The 16,641-nt window shown below is 54.0% G+C and overlaps 1 protein-coding gene across 21 annotated transcripts; it reads left to right on the top strand.

Moving 5' to 3' along the window:
- The first annotated feature begins 50 nt into the window (after positions 1–50).
- On the top strand, positions 51–12,623 carry RNF212B (ring finger protein 212B). 21 transcript variants are annotated; one of them, XR_007378579.1, is made up of 19 exons: positions 51–235; positions 589–641; positions 892–960; positions 1,037–1,152; positions 1,215–1,275; positions 1,912–1,937; positions 2,012–2,058; positions 2,136–2,178; positions 2,277–2,329; positions 2,600–2,636; positions 2,721–2,980; positions 3,071–3,181; positions 3,707–3,759; positions 3,859–5,607; positions 7,101–7,286; positions 8,552–9,505; positions 9,582–9,664; positions 9,768–11,984; positions 12,095–12,605. XR_007378579.1 is itself a non-coding variant. In XM_048953166.1 (11 exons), the coding sequence occupies exons 1-11, from the start codon at positions 118–120 to the stop codon at positions 2,845–2,847; spliced, it is 750 nt and encodes a 249-aa protein (XP_048809123.1). In that variant the 5' UTR covers positions 51–117; the 3' UTR covers positions 2,848–3,035. The 21 variants fall into 21 exon arrangements, 1 of the variants encoding a protein (XP_048809123.1); XR_007378598.1 differs by having other exon boundaries at positions 3,071–5,607; positions 9,768–9,999; positions 11,897–11,984; positions 12,095–12,623; XR_007378590.1 differs by having other exon boundaries at positions 3,071–5,607; positions 9,768–10,437; positions 11,897–11,984; positions 12,095–12,619.
- Positions 12,624–16,641: the final 4,018 nt, after the last annotated feature.

Genomic DNA, 16,641 nt, shown 5'->3' with positions numbered 1-16,641 from the left:
CCACCGCGCCCCGCCGCACCACGCAGCCGCGCGCTTCCCACGGCCTCTCCGCTTTTCCCGCCCTTTTAACGGTTTCCCTCAGGCTCTTCCCGCCTTTCCCGGAGCTCTGCCCCCCCCATGGCGGCCCCCCCGGCCCGGGATTGGTTCCACTGCAATCGCTGCTACTGCCAGGAAGGCGCCCGCTTCTCCGTCACCAGCTGCGGGCACGTCCTGTGCGAGGCCTGCCTGGGTGCAGGTAGGGATCCCCGCAGAGCCCCTCACAGAACGGAGCAGAAAAGAGGTTCCAACTCCTAACCCGTAGAACGACAGCAAAGGGCCCCCTGGCCTTCAGCCCCACACAGCGGTGGCGAGGAGGGACTCCGTGTTCTTTCCCCACAGCTGGGGAGCTTATACCCTCATGAAATGCCCACCCTAATCTTTAGCCCACACACAATGGAGGCACGGAGAGGCCCACCTCTTTTAGCCCCCCAAACAACCCCAGCTCCGTCCTGCTCTGATGGCTGCAGGCTGGGCTGTTCTGGGGGGAGGTGAGGGTTGTGCCCTACCTTCTGCCATGTGTGGGCCTTCAACCTCCTCCCCACACCACAGGGCCGTGCCCCATCTGTGCTGCTGTGTGCCGTCGCTTCCCCATCCCTGAGCAGGTGAGTGCCCCCAGGACCATCATTTGGGTTACCCCCAGCACACCTGGAAGGGTCCATTTCAGTCCCCTTTTCCGCACATTCATAGGACGCCCTTTTGCACCTCCCTCTTCACTTACACACACGTGCAGGCTGCCATTTTGTCACACCCTTCCCCCTACAACCAGAGGCTGCCGTTTTGTACCCTGGTGGGCTGCCACTTTGAAGGCACATGGCCATGTCGTCCTTCTCCCCCTCCTTCCCCCACTTACAGCTGGAGGAGACGCTCTTCTTAAAGAGCCCTGCCGCCATCGCCCGGCAGCGCTTGGCACACATCTCTCAGGTGAGCAAACCCAGGGGGCTCTCCACCATCTATAAACACCCCCAAAGCACAATGAACCCCAAGTTTCTCCCCTTAGGCCTGGCGCTTCCAGCAGGCACAGGTGGACCTGCTGCTTGCCTCCCACCGTGACACAGCGCGCCGGGCTGAGGCGGCTCTGCGGGACACCCGGCGGGCATTGGACTCCAAGCAGAGGTGAGTGTTGCTGTCTGGAGGTGCCCTGTGCCCAAACCCAGCCTCACTCAGGCTTCCCACAGGGAAGCGGAGGCGCTGCGGAGGGAGAACGGGGAGCTGCGGAGGCACCTGCGGGAGGCTGAGGTCACCTTTTTTTCTTTGTTTGATGCTCACCCTTTCCTCAACACTTAGGCCTGCTTTTTCTCCTCAGTTAACCTCCCATTTTTCTATATTTAGCTCTCATTTTTTCCTCATTTAACCTCTGTCAATTTAGCTCCCCATTTTTCCTTATTTAGCTCCCTATTTTTCCTCATTTAGAATCATAGAATCTTTTGGGTTGGAAGGGCCCTTCCAAGGTCCCATGCCCTGCACTGACCCCCACAGGGAGCAGGGACCCCCACAGCTCCATCAGTGCCCCATCCCCTGCCCATGGGTGTCTGCAGTGACGGGGTACCACCACCTCTCTGGGCAACCCGTGCAGTGTCTCACCACCTTTACTGTAAAAAAAACTTCCTCCTTATATCCAATCTAAATCTCTCCTCTTTTAGTTTGAAACCCATTTCCTTTTGTTCTATCACAACAGATCCTGCTAAAGAATCTTCCCCATCCTCATAGCCCCCTTTGTACAGATTTAGATTTAAGCCCCCCTTTACCCATTCTATCCATTTTTCCCCATTTTACACTTTTACCAAATTAACCCTTCATTTCTGCCCTCTCTCCCCAGTACTTCTCCTTATTCTACTCCAATTTTTCCCAATTTAACTCCTTTTCTTCCCACAGGTCTCCCCTACCTGGCGGTCAAGCAGGTGAGCCCCAAGCATTTCAATTTTGGGGAAAGGGAGACCATCCAATGATCAGCATCCCGTATTTTTCCATGCAGGAGCAGCACTCCTCGGCCCATTGGCATCACTTCCCCAGCTACGACAGGTAGATCCCCCCCTAATTTTACCCATTTCCCCCCAATTTCAAGAGGAACTTTATTAAAAGGTCTCTGTCTGCTCAAGTCACCCCACAGCCTCGGCGGCAGCTCAGTGGACAGGTGGTGAGGTGAGCAGGGCCCCCCGGGTTGCCCTATTGCAGAAACGGAAGGAACACCCTCAGATTTGTGTCTTTTCCCCTCAAATGTTCTCCCCTCCATAACGCAGCCGCTCGGCCTCACTGGAGTTCCCCTCGGCCAGCAGCACCCCGACGTGGCTGGGTGAGCCCCCAAACTGGCTGCATGTGCCGCCTCCTCGCCCAGCTGGCTCCCAAACCACATCCCTCTGGGCTGCACACTGCACCCCCACCTCTGCATTCCTGCAGCCCGACCCTTTTATCCCCGTGCCTGTAGCCGTGCCCCCTGCCCAGAGCCCCTTCACACCCCTGACCCCCGCGCCCACTCCCCAGCTTTGGCTTCCCCACTGCTCTCTTGATTCCCCCCCTTTCCAGCCTTGTCCCTCTCCTCTGACCCTGCCCCTCTCCCCCACAGCCCCATCTCCAGGTTCCACCCCCAGTCTGGCCCACAGGTGAGTGGTGCAGGGTGGGATTGGGGATGTGCTTTCTGGGCACCCGGGATGTCCCTGGGCCCACTAAAGCCCCCATCTGCCCAGGGCTTCCCTGCTGGCTTCCCGTACTCCGTTGTGGGGTCCTTTCACCACTCCGCCGCTGCCGGTCCCCGTCCCGCCCGGTGAGCCCCAGCACTTTCTGTCCGCCGGCCTGCAGTCCCGCCGTGGCTGAGCCCACCATGGCCTGGCCTCGACCAAGCTCGTACTGCAGCGCTGCCGTGTGCGGCTCAAAGAAGCGCCTTCTGGAGTGCTGGTGGCACCCCTGCATTGTCCAGCAGTGCGGGACCATCGCTGCCATTTTGGAGGTAGAGCGGTCATCTTGGAAGCAGATGCCTTTCCTAGATGCCTCCCTGCTGAGACCCCACCAGTTCCTGTTGTCTTCCTACTCTTTGCAGTTCTGTGGGATGTTTTGGGGCTGCCAGAGGGGTTCGCTGCTCCCCCATGGTGCACCGCACCCCTCCAGACCTGACTTCCACCTCCTGCTTAGCATCACCATGCAGGCCAAGGTAAGCTTGGAGCCAGGGAACCTTGTGGAGACAGAGCCTGGCTGGGGCAAGCCCAAAAACCTAATGCTGGGGATGCCAAGGCCCAATGGAAGCTCCTGTAGGAGCTGTGCCCTGTGTGAAAGGACCTCCTGGAGGGAACCCCATGGCCCCATAGAAGCTTCTGCTGAGCAGATTTTGCTCATGGGTATCCTTAGGTCCTATGGTGGGAACCTAAAGCTAGGTGTAGGACTCATGGTGGGAACCCACAGCTACATAAAAGCTTCCAGAGGGCTGATTTCTGCTTGAAGAGAGGGATCCATGGAAGGACCTCAAGGACATGTAGAGGTGTCATGGCACACTCAAGGCCATATAGGGACCCCCATGGAGCTGACCCTTACCCACCACATCCCCTCGGCCCTGTGTCCAGCCCCAGACCCTGCAGTTTGACCACCTTGTGTTATGGTGGTAGGATCATGGCCACCTGCCCGTAAAGGTAGCCACATACAGCTGGTGGCCACCAGTCTGCTATCCTGTTTGTCCCTGCAGGGCTCTACTATGCAGGCAGTGAGGAAACCCACGTGGCTGGCTGAGCTCTTGTGGTGGGCTTGGGCCCCACCTGCAGCACCCTGGGCTGAGGCCTCAGCTGGGGGCTCCCAGTGGAGGCTGCCTGAGGCCTGCTCTGCTGTGTCGTCTTCCAGGAAACACGATGTGATGCCTCCTTGGTTTGCCATGGTGCTGTGCAATGTGGGGCAGCTGGCTGCACCACATCTCAACCAACAGTGTGGCTGAGCTGCAGGAGCTCTGCGGATCACAGCAAGTCCAGCCTGAGGCTCTGCAGGGATGGAGGGGTGAGGAGCTGCTCCAGAGATTTTTCTTGGTCGTGGAGGGGCAACTGCAGTCTGAATCGGGGGTGTTTTGGCACAAGGAGTCTCCTTAGTTAAGATGGTTTTGGGGTGAAGGGACTTTTTTCTTAAGATTGAGATTAACATGGTTGCAGAGTGAGGTTAAGATAGAAACAGCAGTTGTGGGGTGAGTTATGGGGGCTACCACAGTTGGGGAGGGTGGTGATAAAAGCTGGAGGCCACCACACCTGAGGGCTGCAAGCTCTAGGTCAGTACTGAGCAGAGCCACGGTGCTGCTGTCTTGGGATGCAGAGGCACCTCTACGGCCAGGAAGGTGGCAGCTGCCCTTGGACTGAGGGCTGTCGCTGTGGCCTGGGACACCTCCCTCCCTCCCTGCCAGGTGTATAAAGTTTCCTGATTCGTTACAGCTGATGTCTGTCATTGTTGGAGGTGGGACGTGCGGTTGGTTGCAGCTCCTGATAGCAGAGGGCGGGATGTGAGCGCACGGTGATGGAGGGGTCTGCCCCAGCTCGTGTGCTGTTGGAGCTGGGGGAAGTGAGAAGGGTGCTGCGCAGCCTGCAGGTGCTCCAATAGCTCTGGGATGTGTCGAGCTCACTGCGAGGCTCTGAATGGCCTCCAGGTCCCATCAGGTGGCACCGGGTTCCACCGGAGTGTTGTAGAGTACAGGGAAGCCTTGGAAGCCTCTCAGGAAGCCTCGGTGGGGCCTGGAGCAGAGCAGCTTTGGTGGCGTCTGAGTGGCTGGGAGGCGGCTGCCCCGGGAAGGTGAACGAGGATCAGCTCTGGGTGGTGCTGGGAGGCCCGAGGGGTGCGGGGAGCTCCGCTGTACTTGGATGCCTCCAGAAAGCTTTAATCGCTACAAACTCCCAAATCCTCACTCGGCAAATCCAGAAACAGCTGCAACCCTTCTGTAAGGCAGCAGCCGCCCCGCAGCTCCTCCCTGACGAAACGCTCCCCAGGACGGAATCAGCAATACTGGTGGGCACGCAGCTCTAAGAGAACAAATGCCAGCGAGCAGCGGCCGCCCCACGCATCCCTTAAAAACGCAGCTCTATCTGCTCACAGCTCACAGCTCCAGCACGGAGCCTCGCAGCTCAGACGAGCAGCGTCCACCGCCTTCCTGCTCCCGGAGCTCCATCTGCTCCGCGCTCTGGTCTCCGTCTCGGACTCGCGTGCCCGAGCGAACCCCGGAAGCGGCCCGTTTCGCCTCAGCAGCGCTGAGCCGACCTGCGCTGAACAGCGAAGCGCCGCGGCTTCCCGGCTTTATGGGGACTTGTCCAATCGCTATTGCGCATGCTCCAGTGTGTGCCAGTCTTTGTCGTCAGTCGTCCAAGCTCTATGGTCACCCGTCCGCTAGGCAGCAACGCGCGCGACAGAAACGCGGAAATGGCGTTTCTTTACGGTTGCCGCTCTGCACTGCCACTCTATGGTAAAAGGCTTTTCCGGCAGTACAGCGCATGCGCATGCAAACGCGGAAGTAGCGGCGTTCCGGTCCGTGCAGCGTGGCAATGAAACGAGCAGGGAACGCACTGCCCTGCTGTGTGGGACTCACTGCCCTGTGCTGCGCGGCGAGGGAGAGGGGAAAAGGTCTGAGAGCAGTTATTGTGCGTATGTCTGTAACCGCACTGCGGAGCGCGCGCTGATGTTCCTCACTCTGCTCCGCAGCGCAGTTTTGCATTCCCGCGTTTCTCTCACCCGGGTCACGTGGTGCCGGCTCACGTGGTGCCGGGAGCTAATGGCGGCGGGGGCGTCCCGTGCCGAGCGGCAGTGGGCGCGGGATGGGAAGGGGAGCAGAACGGGGCGATGGCGGGCGGAGCGCTGTCAGGTTGTGCTGCGCTGCAGGTACGGCCCAGAGTGTTGATTTGCAGAAGCCAATACACGATGTGTAGTAGCACATTTTAGAAGCAGAGCTGTTGAAGTGTTGCGCTGTGTGATTATTTCATGCTGAAGCAGCTGTTAGATGTTGTGAGGTTCTGGATGTGGCGCTGCAGACTGCAAAGCGGCTCTGTTCTAACGAGAGACCTCCAGCACATGAAACAACAATGAAACGGCGCAAACGGCTCAGCCGGCATCAAAAGGAGCCCCAGAAAGGCCTGCAGCTGCTGCAGGAGCTGAGTTGTTACTGCAGCAGGCAGCGTTGAGGTGCTGCTCCTTGTCTGCCAACACCCTGCTGTATGGCATTCATATCATAGAATCACAGAATGGCCTGGTTTAAAAAAGGCCCACCGTGCTCATCTGCTTCCAACCCCCTGCTGTGTGCAGGTCGCCAACCAGCAGCCCAGGCTGCCCAGAGCCACATCCAGCCTGGCCTCGAATGCCTGCAGGGATGGGGCATCCACAGCCTCCTTGGGCAACCTGTGCCAGTGCCTCACCGCCCTCTGGCTGAAAAACTTCCTCCTCATATCCAACCCAAACCTCCCCTATCTCACTTTAAAACCATTCCCCCTTGTCCCATCACTGTCCACCCTTGTAAACAGCCGTTCCCCTCCTGTTCATACACTCTCTTCAAGTACTGGAAGGCCACAGTCTCCCCGCAGCCTTCTCTTCTCCAAGCCAAGCAATCCCAGTTCCCTCAACCTTTCCTCACAGCAGAGCTGCTCCAGCCCTCTGCTCATCTCAGTGCCTCCTCTGGACCCGCTCCCAGAGCTCCACGTCCTTCCTGTGCTGGAGGCCCCAGACCTGGACCCAGTACTGCAGGTGGGGGCCTCACAAGAGCCAAGCAGAGGGGGACGATCACCTCCCTGTCCCTGCTGGCCATCCCTTTTTAAAGGCAGCCCAGAACACAGTTCAGTTGGCCTTCTGGGCTGCCAGCGCACACTGCTGGCTCATATCCAGCTTCTCTTCCACCAGGACCCCCGAGTCCTTCTCTGCTCTCAAGGAGATCTTCCCCCAGTCTGTATCAATACCTGGGATTGCCCCAACCCAATGCAGCACCCTGCACTTGGCCTTATTGAACACCATTAGGTTTTCAAAAGACAGGTGGCCAAACTGATCTCTATCCAAGGACGAGCAGATGTGCAGAAATAACGGCCGAGTGCTAAGTGAGCAAATGTTCTGATTGTGGTATCTATAAATTACAGGTGGTTGGCATTCTCCTCCCCGGTGTGTGTCAGTGAAGGAAGTTCACCTTGAGGATGAGTGAGGAAGAGCCCTGGATGAAGTCAAAGGCTGTCAGTGGGGCTGTTGTGGTGCTAAAAGGACGCTGGGCAGTAGAAGAGATCCTGGCATAGAAGACTGGAAACCTCATAAATCACTGCCTGAGTGAGGTGTGTATGTCTTAATTGCCTCGCAGGCAATTTATATGTACCATCTCTGGAAATACAGTGAGTTCTGAATCCTGCCATCTTTGAAGTGCTAATGATGGAAATGTTCACAGTGCTTCACAGTGCTGCTGACAAAGAGCCCCTGCCTGAATGGTGACAAAACTTTGCCGTTAAGTTTCTCAGCTTCTTTCCTTCAATTCGGTGTCAGAATGAAGCTGTGAAATGCTGCGCTGATTTTACCCAGAAGTTACCCTGTAAACCCACTGCAGCCACAGCGTCAGCTCTGCTCGTTCTGCGTTTCATGGAGTTGTGTTTCACCAAGGTTAATTGGCGCGTGCCTTGGAGTGCTGCCTGCACCTCCATTTTTGTGTGACAGACATCACGTTCCATTCAGAGCTCTATAAAAAATACTTTGGGCAGAGAAGCTCTTAGCAGGTCAGCACAAAACTGAAAACACAGAAGTGAATAAAGGGAGGAGGCATTTTTTCACAGTTCTTTCAGTGTCTGCGATTCATTCAGATTCATTAAGTGGTGTTGATGGAAGATGTCACGGGTTGTGGCCAGACAAGAGAGGAAGCATTGCTGCAGGGAGTATCATTCATTGGATTAAAATGCTGAGATTACATTCATTTGATACAACGCACTGACAAAAAGCCTGCCTGGACTTGGAAGGCTGCTTTGTGTTCCCTCAGCCATAATGGAGAGTGGCAAACACAGCAATTTCTGTGCTTCTGGCTGTGTGTGATGCTGCACTCAGATGCAGAGCGGTTCTTCTGCTTGGAGCAATGTCCTTTATGCTTTGCCAGGAGTGCTGCGGGCAGGAGAAGCTGCAGGGCTGCCCTGTTGTGCCTCTGGGGAGAAAGAAAGCCTCCATGTTCACATTGCAGCCTTTGGTACCTGGGATCCGTGGTTGGAGTCGGTGATCTTTAAGGTCATTTCCAGCCTGAGTGACTCAATGACTCTGCAATCCATCCCTGTGTCCCCACGACCCTGACACACACGGGGAAGCCTCGGGCTGCTCCCTCCACAAGGATTGCTCACAGGAGCTTCCTGGGTGGACAGAATGCTGTTCTGAGATTGGCATCCTCAGAGCAGAGCCCTCAGCACAGCAAACACCGCGGATGCCTTTGAGTTGAGGGAAATGAATTTGCACAGCGAGAAGGGAGGTGCTGAGCGCCCCTAAAGCTGGCCTCCAATCTGCGGCATACTTTTATCCAGGATTGTTGTGTGATGTTTATCACCTTTATTTTTGTATTTTCTCCTCGTAGGTTTTGTTTCGAAAGGAACACTCAGATGCTTTTTGGTGTCCTGAATTACTTTACAACTCGAGGTGGAAGTTGGAGACTCGGATCCAATATCCCAGAGCCACAGCTGATGCTGCACCCAGGAGTCCAGGCTGTGCTCAGGAATTACGCCAAGATGAGGAGCTGCTGTTGGTCTTCAAGGAGGTAGGAGTTTGTTATTAATACACAACATGATATTCCTTTTTCACTTTCTTTTTGGACCAGCGGTGGTATGCAGGCTGACTCGGTGTGTTGGAAAAGTGTTTTGTGTTGTTGCCAGGTGACATTAGCAGCAGAGCACTGGGCCGGGGCAGGGAAAGATGGAGGGAGGGAAGGGGGCAAGGAGAGGGGGATGGAAGAAGGAAAGGACAGGAACCTGCAGAGCGTCCTGAAAAGCAGTAAGGAGCTGTGGGAGGACTGCAGGGTGCCACGTGCTGTAACAGGTGTATCTGTGTGCATGGCCACGACTCGTTTGGGTCGGAGTTGTTGCTGCTTCTGAGCTCCTGCAGTGGGAAGAGCTGGAGCAGATGGTGCAGTCTGTGCAGACCTGTGGGATCCTTGGACAGCCCTCTGCTGTCAGGCTTCCTCCGTGTGCCCAAACTGTGAGCTGTGCCGTGCCTGGCTGCTCTGCTCCATGCCTGCAGCTGCATCTTTGTTTCCTTCTCTCCCACACAGAGCCCTGAGGTGCTCCCACCATCCTCTGCCCACCCCCAAAATGCTGAAGAAGACATTTGGCAGTGGGTCAGAGGAGTGCCAGCACCCTGCTTTCCCTCTGCTTGCAGTTCTCTCCTCCTCTGCCCCACAGGACTCCAGCCTGAGCAATGGGAATGGGGTGGGGGACAGGGAGACCCTCGTGTGCTCTCTCCTGCTGCAGCAGGACCAGAGAAGGGCAGATGAGAAGCTGCAGCTGAGCCTGATGGACCTGCACAACTGCAAAAGGTAATCAGGGAATTAGAATTCTCATTACTTCTCTTTCATTTGAAAAGTAAAGTAAGGTTTTGTCTTCTGTTTTCAGTCCCGGTGGTGTGGCTGTCAGCAGAGGAAGGCGTATCAAATCCATCTGTGTTACTATGAGCACACAAGGACCATGGAGTGAAGGTAGAAAAGGCTCCATGGGGATTTTATTTTTGGTAAACATTTTGGGTAGCAGCATCTGTGGAAAAGTCTTTTGTCTGACCTATTTCTGGTTTATTTCCTGCAGATTCAACCAGTAACCAGGCTGTATCAAACCAGAAGGTGTTACAGAGATCACCTGCAGTGCTTCAGGGGCCACAGAAGAGGCTGTTCAATGAATTCAGTATCTGACTTCTTACTCCTCCCTATGTGAGCTGCAGTGGCTGTTTTTGTTGTTCTTCGATCCTGGAGAAATGACACTGTAAACATTCAAGCCTTTGAGCAAACGAAGCGTCAGAAGGAAGACAACAAAACCCTCAGTGAGTGTTGCTGGAAGAATAACAGCAGTGTGCATTGAGTCTGCAGTAAATACTGCTGGTGTGATGTGTAACGTCAGGCAGTTATGAAGGTCGGTTGGGACGATGCTGGTGAAGTGGTGCTGAGAGCTGAAGGGAGACTGGATTCCTGATTTCTGCTGCTGAGAAACAGCCACGGAGGGAGGCAGTGAAATGGAAAACAGGTTGGGGCTCAAAGCCCAGTTTAGAAAGAAAGGCGTTCTCAAGCATCTTCAGGACGCCGCAGCTCTGACAGCAATCCCTGCTCACAGCAATTTGTCCTTCTGGGTTCTCAGCAACCTCAGGAATTCAGGACAGGATGGAGAACTGAGTGCTCTAACAAATGAGATTTCCCTTCACCAGCCCCACGTGGACCTCGCTTCTGACTTTTCCACATGCAGGAAAGTGACCTCGCAGCTGCAGGTGCTTCCAGTGTTTGTTCTGGGATGAATAACGGTGGGATCTGCCCCTCTGTCCCTCTCTGTTCTTTGCAGGATGTGGTTTCTCACAGCGAAAAGCTTTCTAAGGAGAACAAGAAGCAAAAGGGAGGTTTGAAAGCTTCGAGCGAATAGGAGAAGAAATGCTGGCAGTCTGTTGGCAGCTGTTCTGCTTCCTTCAAGTGTGCAGGATTCACTTTGCTCTTTAGGAATTAAGCCATTTTCCTTTAGCTCTGTACTTTGTCACTCGGGGAGGTGCTGGTTGTGATCTGATGCAACGCCTTCCTAAAACTCAGTCCAATCTCAATCCTTTTCTTACAAGGAGTGCCAGCAGGCTGTGAGCTCGGGCTTTGCAGGCCAGGGCAGCTGACACAGAGGGCTCTGAATGTTCAAAAAGGAACGAGAAGGCTGAGAATCAGGTGCTTTGTTTTTACCAGCTGTCCTCCCTAAGGATTCTGCCTGTCTGAGGCACGTTTGGTGGCTTTGGCTGGAGCTGAGCTTGGTGCTCATGGCTTCAGTCCTCTGTGATACAGAGCTGCACCACCGGCTGCCCACACCAAACATGCATGTTGTTGGAGGAGATTACTACATGCATTTTGTTTATTTCAGAGTGTGAGATGCTGTGTGACTGTGGAACCAAACTCTGTGACCCAGGTGAGATTACAAAGCAGGTGTGGTTCATTCAGTGCTGCACAGACACCGGGTGCAGGGGGCATCGATCCGCCTGACTTGGAAAGTCGTGCTGCAGATACAGGCTGAACTCAGGCATCGTCAGGAGTTTCCCTGGATTCGGATCCATATTCATTACACCCCGACAGTTCATTAGTGTGCACACCCTCCCCTCTTGTGTGTGGATAGTGGGTCGTTGGATGAAGATTTGTTGTTTTCCTTGCAAAGGCTTCTGACCGTTTTTGCTGTCAACTCCTGGCCTTTCAGGGGGGCATCCCCCCAAACCGGTTTCTTCTCGCGCTGTGGACATCAAATCCCCTCCCTGCCAAATGTCCTCGGGCTGTTCTCAAACCTTATCTTTATGGCCTTCATCCCCCTCACTATCCCAGACACAGGGTCTGCCATCCCTTATTTTCTAACAAGCTCTACATTCCTGCTTCTATCAGCTATCTCTAACTATTCCCCTTCACCCCCTTATTCTCAGTCACTGAAGCCTTCTTGCCTTTTGACTTTCACTTGTGGGCCCGTCTCACCTTTCAGCATGCCTTCAAACAGCCCACGTCTACAAGAAACTTCTTTTTCTCTTTTCTTCTTTTTTCCTTCTTCCCTTGGAGCAGCAGCTCAGGGAAATGTGGATGCTTTCTTCTCTGCTGCTGTGCTTCCCATCGCAGTATTCCAGGAATGGCTTCTGTCATTGATTGCCTTCTTGCTTATTTTAAATACTGAAGGGAACTTACTGTTCTACCCGCATAAAACTCCGTTTTTTTCCATTGTAGTTTCGAGTTGTGCTCTCGAATGGAATGTACAGCTGGATCTACAACAGCTGCCAAGGAGCCTGCAGGCAAACGGTGATGGATTTCCCAGGTGAGGCCATAAAGTTCCTTGCCTCCTGCTGTTCTTGTATTATTCTTACATAGGGTTGTATGTGGTTGCTGTACTGCGACTTTTATGACAAATCCATTCTGTTTCCCCAGGGCAATGCTGAGACGCCTCCTGCTGACCTTGGCATACCTCGTGCTTCATATTAATTCTTCCCTTGGGTTAAAAGCAGACCAAATCCTCGAAGCCGTGCCTGGGAATCCTGCTGTTACTGGAATGGTTCAGCCGTGATGCCCTGGTCAGAGCGCCCTGCAGCAGATCCTGGCATTGGTTGTGAATGGGAGAACTCGCAACAAATCGCTCGATCTCAAAACCAATCTGGTGGATATGGACGAGCCTCGGGCGCCCCGTGTGGGATCCCAGCGTGGGGAGGCCGCATATGGAAGCCCTTCCTGCTGTGCTTCTGCTAAGAGTTGCTCGGCTGTTTTATGTTGCTCTGTTAATTGCTCCAAGCCATCCTTGGCTTTGCTGCCAATCTCTGTCTGATTGATACCAGCTTTTTCGTCACCTCAGACACTGGCTGAAAAAAAATAAAAATAATAATAAATAAATAAAGCATGACAACATCACTTTGCTGGTTATTAATTTATTTCCACACAAATTTCCACATCATAAAAACTTAGCGCAGGTTTGGTGGATTTGTCGAAGTTTTCGTTGGTTTTCTTCGTCGTCTCCCTTTCCCCCCCCTCCCTCTTCTGGTTTTCCTCTGCCATCAAAAACAGAGCGGATCGCCGGGGCTGCGCTGCCTCTCCGCGACAATTCGCACGGAGCGGTTGTTTCCGCGGTCTCTGCTGCCTCCACGCGGCCAATCGGGGGAACTGCGGCCATGTTGGTTTGGTGCCGCAGGCCGCACGACGCATGCGCGCCCTGATGCGGAAGTGGCGTGTCGGAGTTTTGACCGCTCTGCGCAGAGAATCCGCCAGTCTTTATTGTGAGACGCCCTGTGGCCGGCGGCGCGGCTCGAAGACGCACCGAAGGCACGGATGTTTGCACGAACTGCCGAGCAGTTCATCTCCCGCGACCCCCCGCCCTGCGCCGTCCCCCGGCCACGTAAAAGCGCTCTCAGCGGCAGTGGAACGCGAGCAGCTCGGCGATTCACCGTCGCGGGGCTGGCGTGGAGCGGCTCCGGCATCGCAGCCCCCGGGACCGGCACGGAGAGGCTCCGCGGTCGCCCCAAGCGGAGCATTGCCGAATTTGCTAGGAGGAAATGGGCTTTTCCACCCGTCCTGTCCCACCCCCGGTAGCCGGGCTCCTTCACGAGGCAGTGCCGCACGGCTGCGGGCACGGCACCACGCGCTGCAGGTAAGCAGGCACGCAGCAGAGCCGCGGCGCTGTCGGCGGGGCGAGGAGCGCTCCGCGGGGAGGCGGCAGGAATACCGCAACAGAGCGGGAAGCGAGCAGGAAAACGCACCGTGCCAGGCTGGGAGGGGAAGGGCAGCGCCCCCCGATCTCGTGCCGGCCCTTGAACGGGTGCTGCTCACAGGGGAAAGCTGCGTGTCCGGGGATGCCCCGGAGCCCAACTTTGGTCACTGCCCAAACAGGTGAGGACCTCGTATGGATGCACATCTTTTCCATTTCACAGCGCGGTACAATGCGGTGCTCCCAGAGCTTGTTACGGTGCTTTAGGGCACCTTCCTGACCTTTTCCTCCTCTCTTTCTCTGGTTCTCCCCAGGTTTTTGCCTTGCTTTTCCCCGTTATTCCTGCTCCCTTCTTCTGTGTCACTTAGGTGTGAATATCAAACCCCCAGCTTTGCTGCTCCACAAGAGTTATGTGCTGGGATTGCATTGCTTCACTTTGTGCCCTGGGCTTTTTTCTGGGGCTCAGCATCAAAGCGAATGGCGGTGTGTGGGGGGGGGCCTCATTGGCTGGGATGTGACCTTAGTGTTAACCTTAACGTGGACTCCAACCCTCATAGGAGCTGTAAAGATACCCATATTAACCCCCCGTGTAAGTCTAATCCTGAATGATTTTCCTTCAGTGTTTTTGCAGTGGAAATTTCCAGTGTTTCTGTGTGTAACGTGGGATACGTTGTTTTTCACACAGAAAGCTGCTGAACAGAGTGCATTTGGGACTGGGGTGTTCCAACCTAGGTAAAACTAGGACAGGCACCAGGTAAGGTAATTATACAGGGTAGGGAGAGTTTGGTATGGGACGAGTGTGCAGGTAGTTGAAAATACTGTCCTCCTATCGCAATAAAACGTATGGAACATAGCTAAAAACGATGGGTTGGTAACAGACATTGCAGGGAAGCGTAAGGTAGCTATGGAAGTGTATGGCAGTAACAGTGTTGGAAGGCTGTGAGCCTGAGATGCTCCTGAGTGCCAGGAGCGGCTTTACCTGCGTCAGACCCAGGGTCTGGCAGGTCTACCAGGATGGGTTTCACTGACTGGTTGTGCAGTTTCTCCCTGGTCGTTAGGGGTGTGCACCCGTTGTTGCAATAATGAATAAAATGCCCTTCACAGAGATCATGGCTTGATTGGAAGTTGTTGATTTTGGGCTATTTCTCACAAGATGCCCCATGAGTCTTCCCTGCTGCAGGGAATTTCCAGCTCTCCCTGAGTCTTTCCTCATAGAAGGAGATGCTTGAGAGTGGAGACCCCTCCCCATCTGTGTGTCGTTGGTTGGACTCTCTATGGCAGCTCCCTGCTCCTGTTGTGCTGCAGAGCCAAGGACTGGACGTGGTTGTGCAGAGCAGCTTCACCAGTGCTGAGGGGAAGGTTCTGCAGCATTGACCTGCACCTCATAACATAACCCTGGTGGGTGCTGGCCTCCTTTGCTGCTTACAAGGGCAGATTCCTGCTGTTTTATGAAAGCTCCGTTGATGTTTTAAAGCCTTCTTGGCTTTCACAAACCACTGAGAAACACTCTGCATGGAAATGCAATGGTGCCAAAACTGTAGGATGCTGCAGATGCATGAGCTGGCACCAGCACTGCAACAGTGGGAAAACCCAGGAGAAATTGAGCTACCTGAAGAACACAGGGCAAAAGAGTTCCAGAAGAGAAGGATCTTCCTCCTGCAGTGCTGGCACCTTCAGCTGATTCCTGATATTTAGCAGGCTTAAATTTCAACAGCTGAAAACCAAACAGAGGTCTAATATTGCAGCTGGAGGGGTTGTGCACAGAAGTTATTTAAGCACTGATATGACACTTTAATTTGTTGGAAATGTATGTTATGTACACTTTGTCAACAATTATCAAACTCAATTTATTATCCTTTTTTAAAATTTAATCAATTATTAATTATCAAGCTCAACTCTTGTGCTGGTCGTACACCACCTGTAAAATCTCACTTTGTGGTATTCACTGTTTGCATTAAAGCTTAAGGGACTTAAACCTCATTGCCACTGTGTTGTTTTTGGTCCCATCTCAAGGCATGGGTCTGTGTGCCCTCGCCCCATTAGTCACAGAACCAGGCCTGAACCACTGGCACACATTCTGTACACATCTATCAGTTAATGTGACTGACCAGGCTGGGCTCACATTGCAGCCTTTCCTTGCATTTGTTGGTCAGGTTTGTGTCATCGTGTGTTCCTGTGAAGAGTTCCCCATTGATGTCATTTTGCATCTGAAAGATTCCTGACCAGAAACACAAAAAATTTAGTAACATTTTTAACTTTTCCTTGGAATTCCTTGAAAATATTCCCAGTTCTTTCCCTGCCTGAAGAGCAGCAAAGTGGGAACTTAAAGTTAGAGAAAAGTGATGCAGACTTCTACCTTGGTCAGCCATTCTGATGCATATATCCTCCTGCTTCATGCATGAAGGGCTGTGGATCGTTGTAGCCCCTGTTTGTAGCTTCTGGATGAGAAAGCCTCAGCCAGGAAAGAGCCAATAATGTGTCTTACATACTGCACAGAGTGCAGTTCCTGTCATGAAGGAAAACCTGCAGCACAGTGCTGTGAGCTGCAGCCCCTTTCCAGGTGTTTGAGGGCTTTTGTATGCAGAAAGGCTCCGGCATGGCTGCCCTCACCCTGCTGCCTAGTTGGATATCAGCGTGGCTGGTGCTCACATTCTCATACCTTCCTGATGCAGGCTAAAGGTTTAACTGCATAACAGAAGGAACCAGGCTTTGGAGATGTGCTGTTTTATGAGGGATGTCCTAACGCCTCTACCAACTCCTGTGTTTCCTTCCTAGTTCTGCAGATTTCAGAAGTTGTTTGTATTAACCTAGGATCAGTGCTTCCCCTTTACATTCAGCAAAGCTAATAGCATCTGGAGAGACTGTGGGAGAGTCCTCTCTCAGTGTGCCTCGTATTAAGGGCAGGAAGTTAACGAGTAAGTGATGGGAACCAGTCCTGGTCAGGGCCACTGATCAGTAGGGCCGTCTGAGAGCATGGAAACGTTTGTTGCAGCAGGGTGATCGGGGCAAGGACTCCTCAGGGGTCTGCGCTTCTCTGGGTTACCTGCTCAGCTTTGTTGCAAAGGGGGCTGTGGGGGTTGTGTCCCCATCCTGGGCTGAGACCTTGGGCCGCCCGGCAGGAGGGCTGTGGGAGCAGCAGCAGGAGGCTGCCGCTCTGCTCTCTGTGCACTGCTCACAGCACCCCGCTCAGCTGCTTGCAAAACCTAACTGAAACGTTTCCTTCACTCACACGACTTAAAGGTGCTGCATGACTTAAGGTGCTGCATGACTTAAAGGTGCTGCA

Source organism: Lagopus muta, chromosome 1, assembly GCF_023343835.1.
Source record: "Lagopus muta isolate bLagMut1 chromosome 1, bLagMut1 primary, whole genome shotgun sequence".
Lineage (NCBI taxonomy): Eukaryota > Metazoa > Chordata > Aves > Galliformes > Phasianidae > Lagopus > Lagopus muta.
This window is presented reverse-complemented; position numbering and strand designations above follow the sequence as displayed.

Excerpts from the sequence above, each read along its gene's own strand:
- RNF212B (XM_048953166.1), top strand. The coding sequence starts at position 118 with ATGGCGGCCCCCCCGGCCCGGGATTGGTTCCACTGCAATCGCTGCTAC. Across the intron at positions 1,153-1,214 it reads GCATTGGACTCCAAGCAGAG|GGAAGCGGAGGCGCTGCGGA; the intron begins GTGAGTGTTGCT and ends GGCTTCCCACAG. Across the intron at positions 2,059-2,135 it reads CACTTCCCCAGCTACGACAG|TCACCCCACAGCCTCGGCGG; the intron begins GTAGATCCCCCC and ends TGTCTGCTCAAG.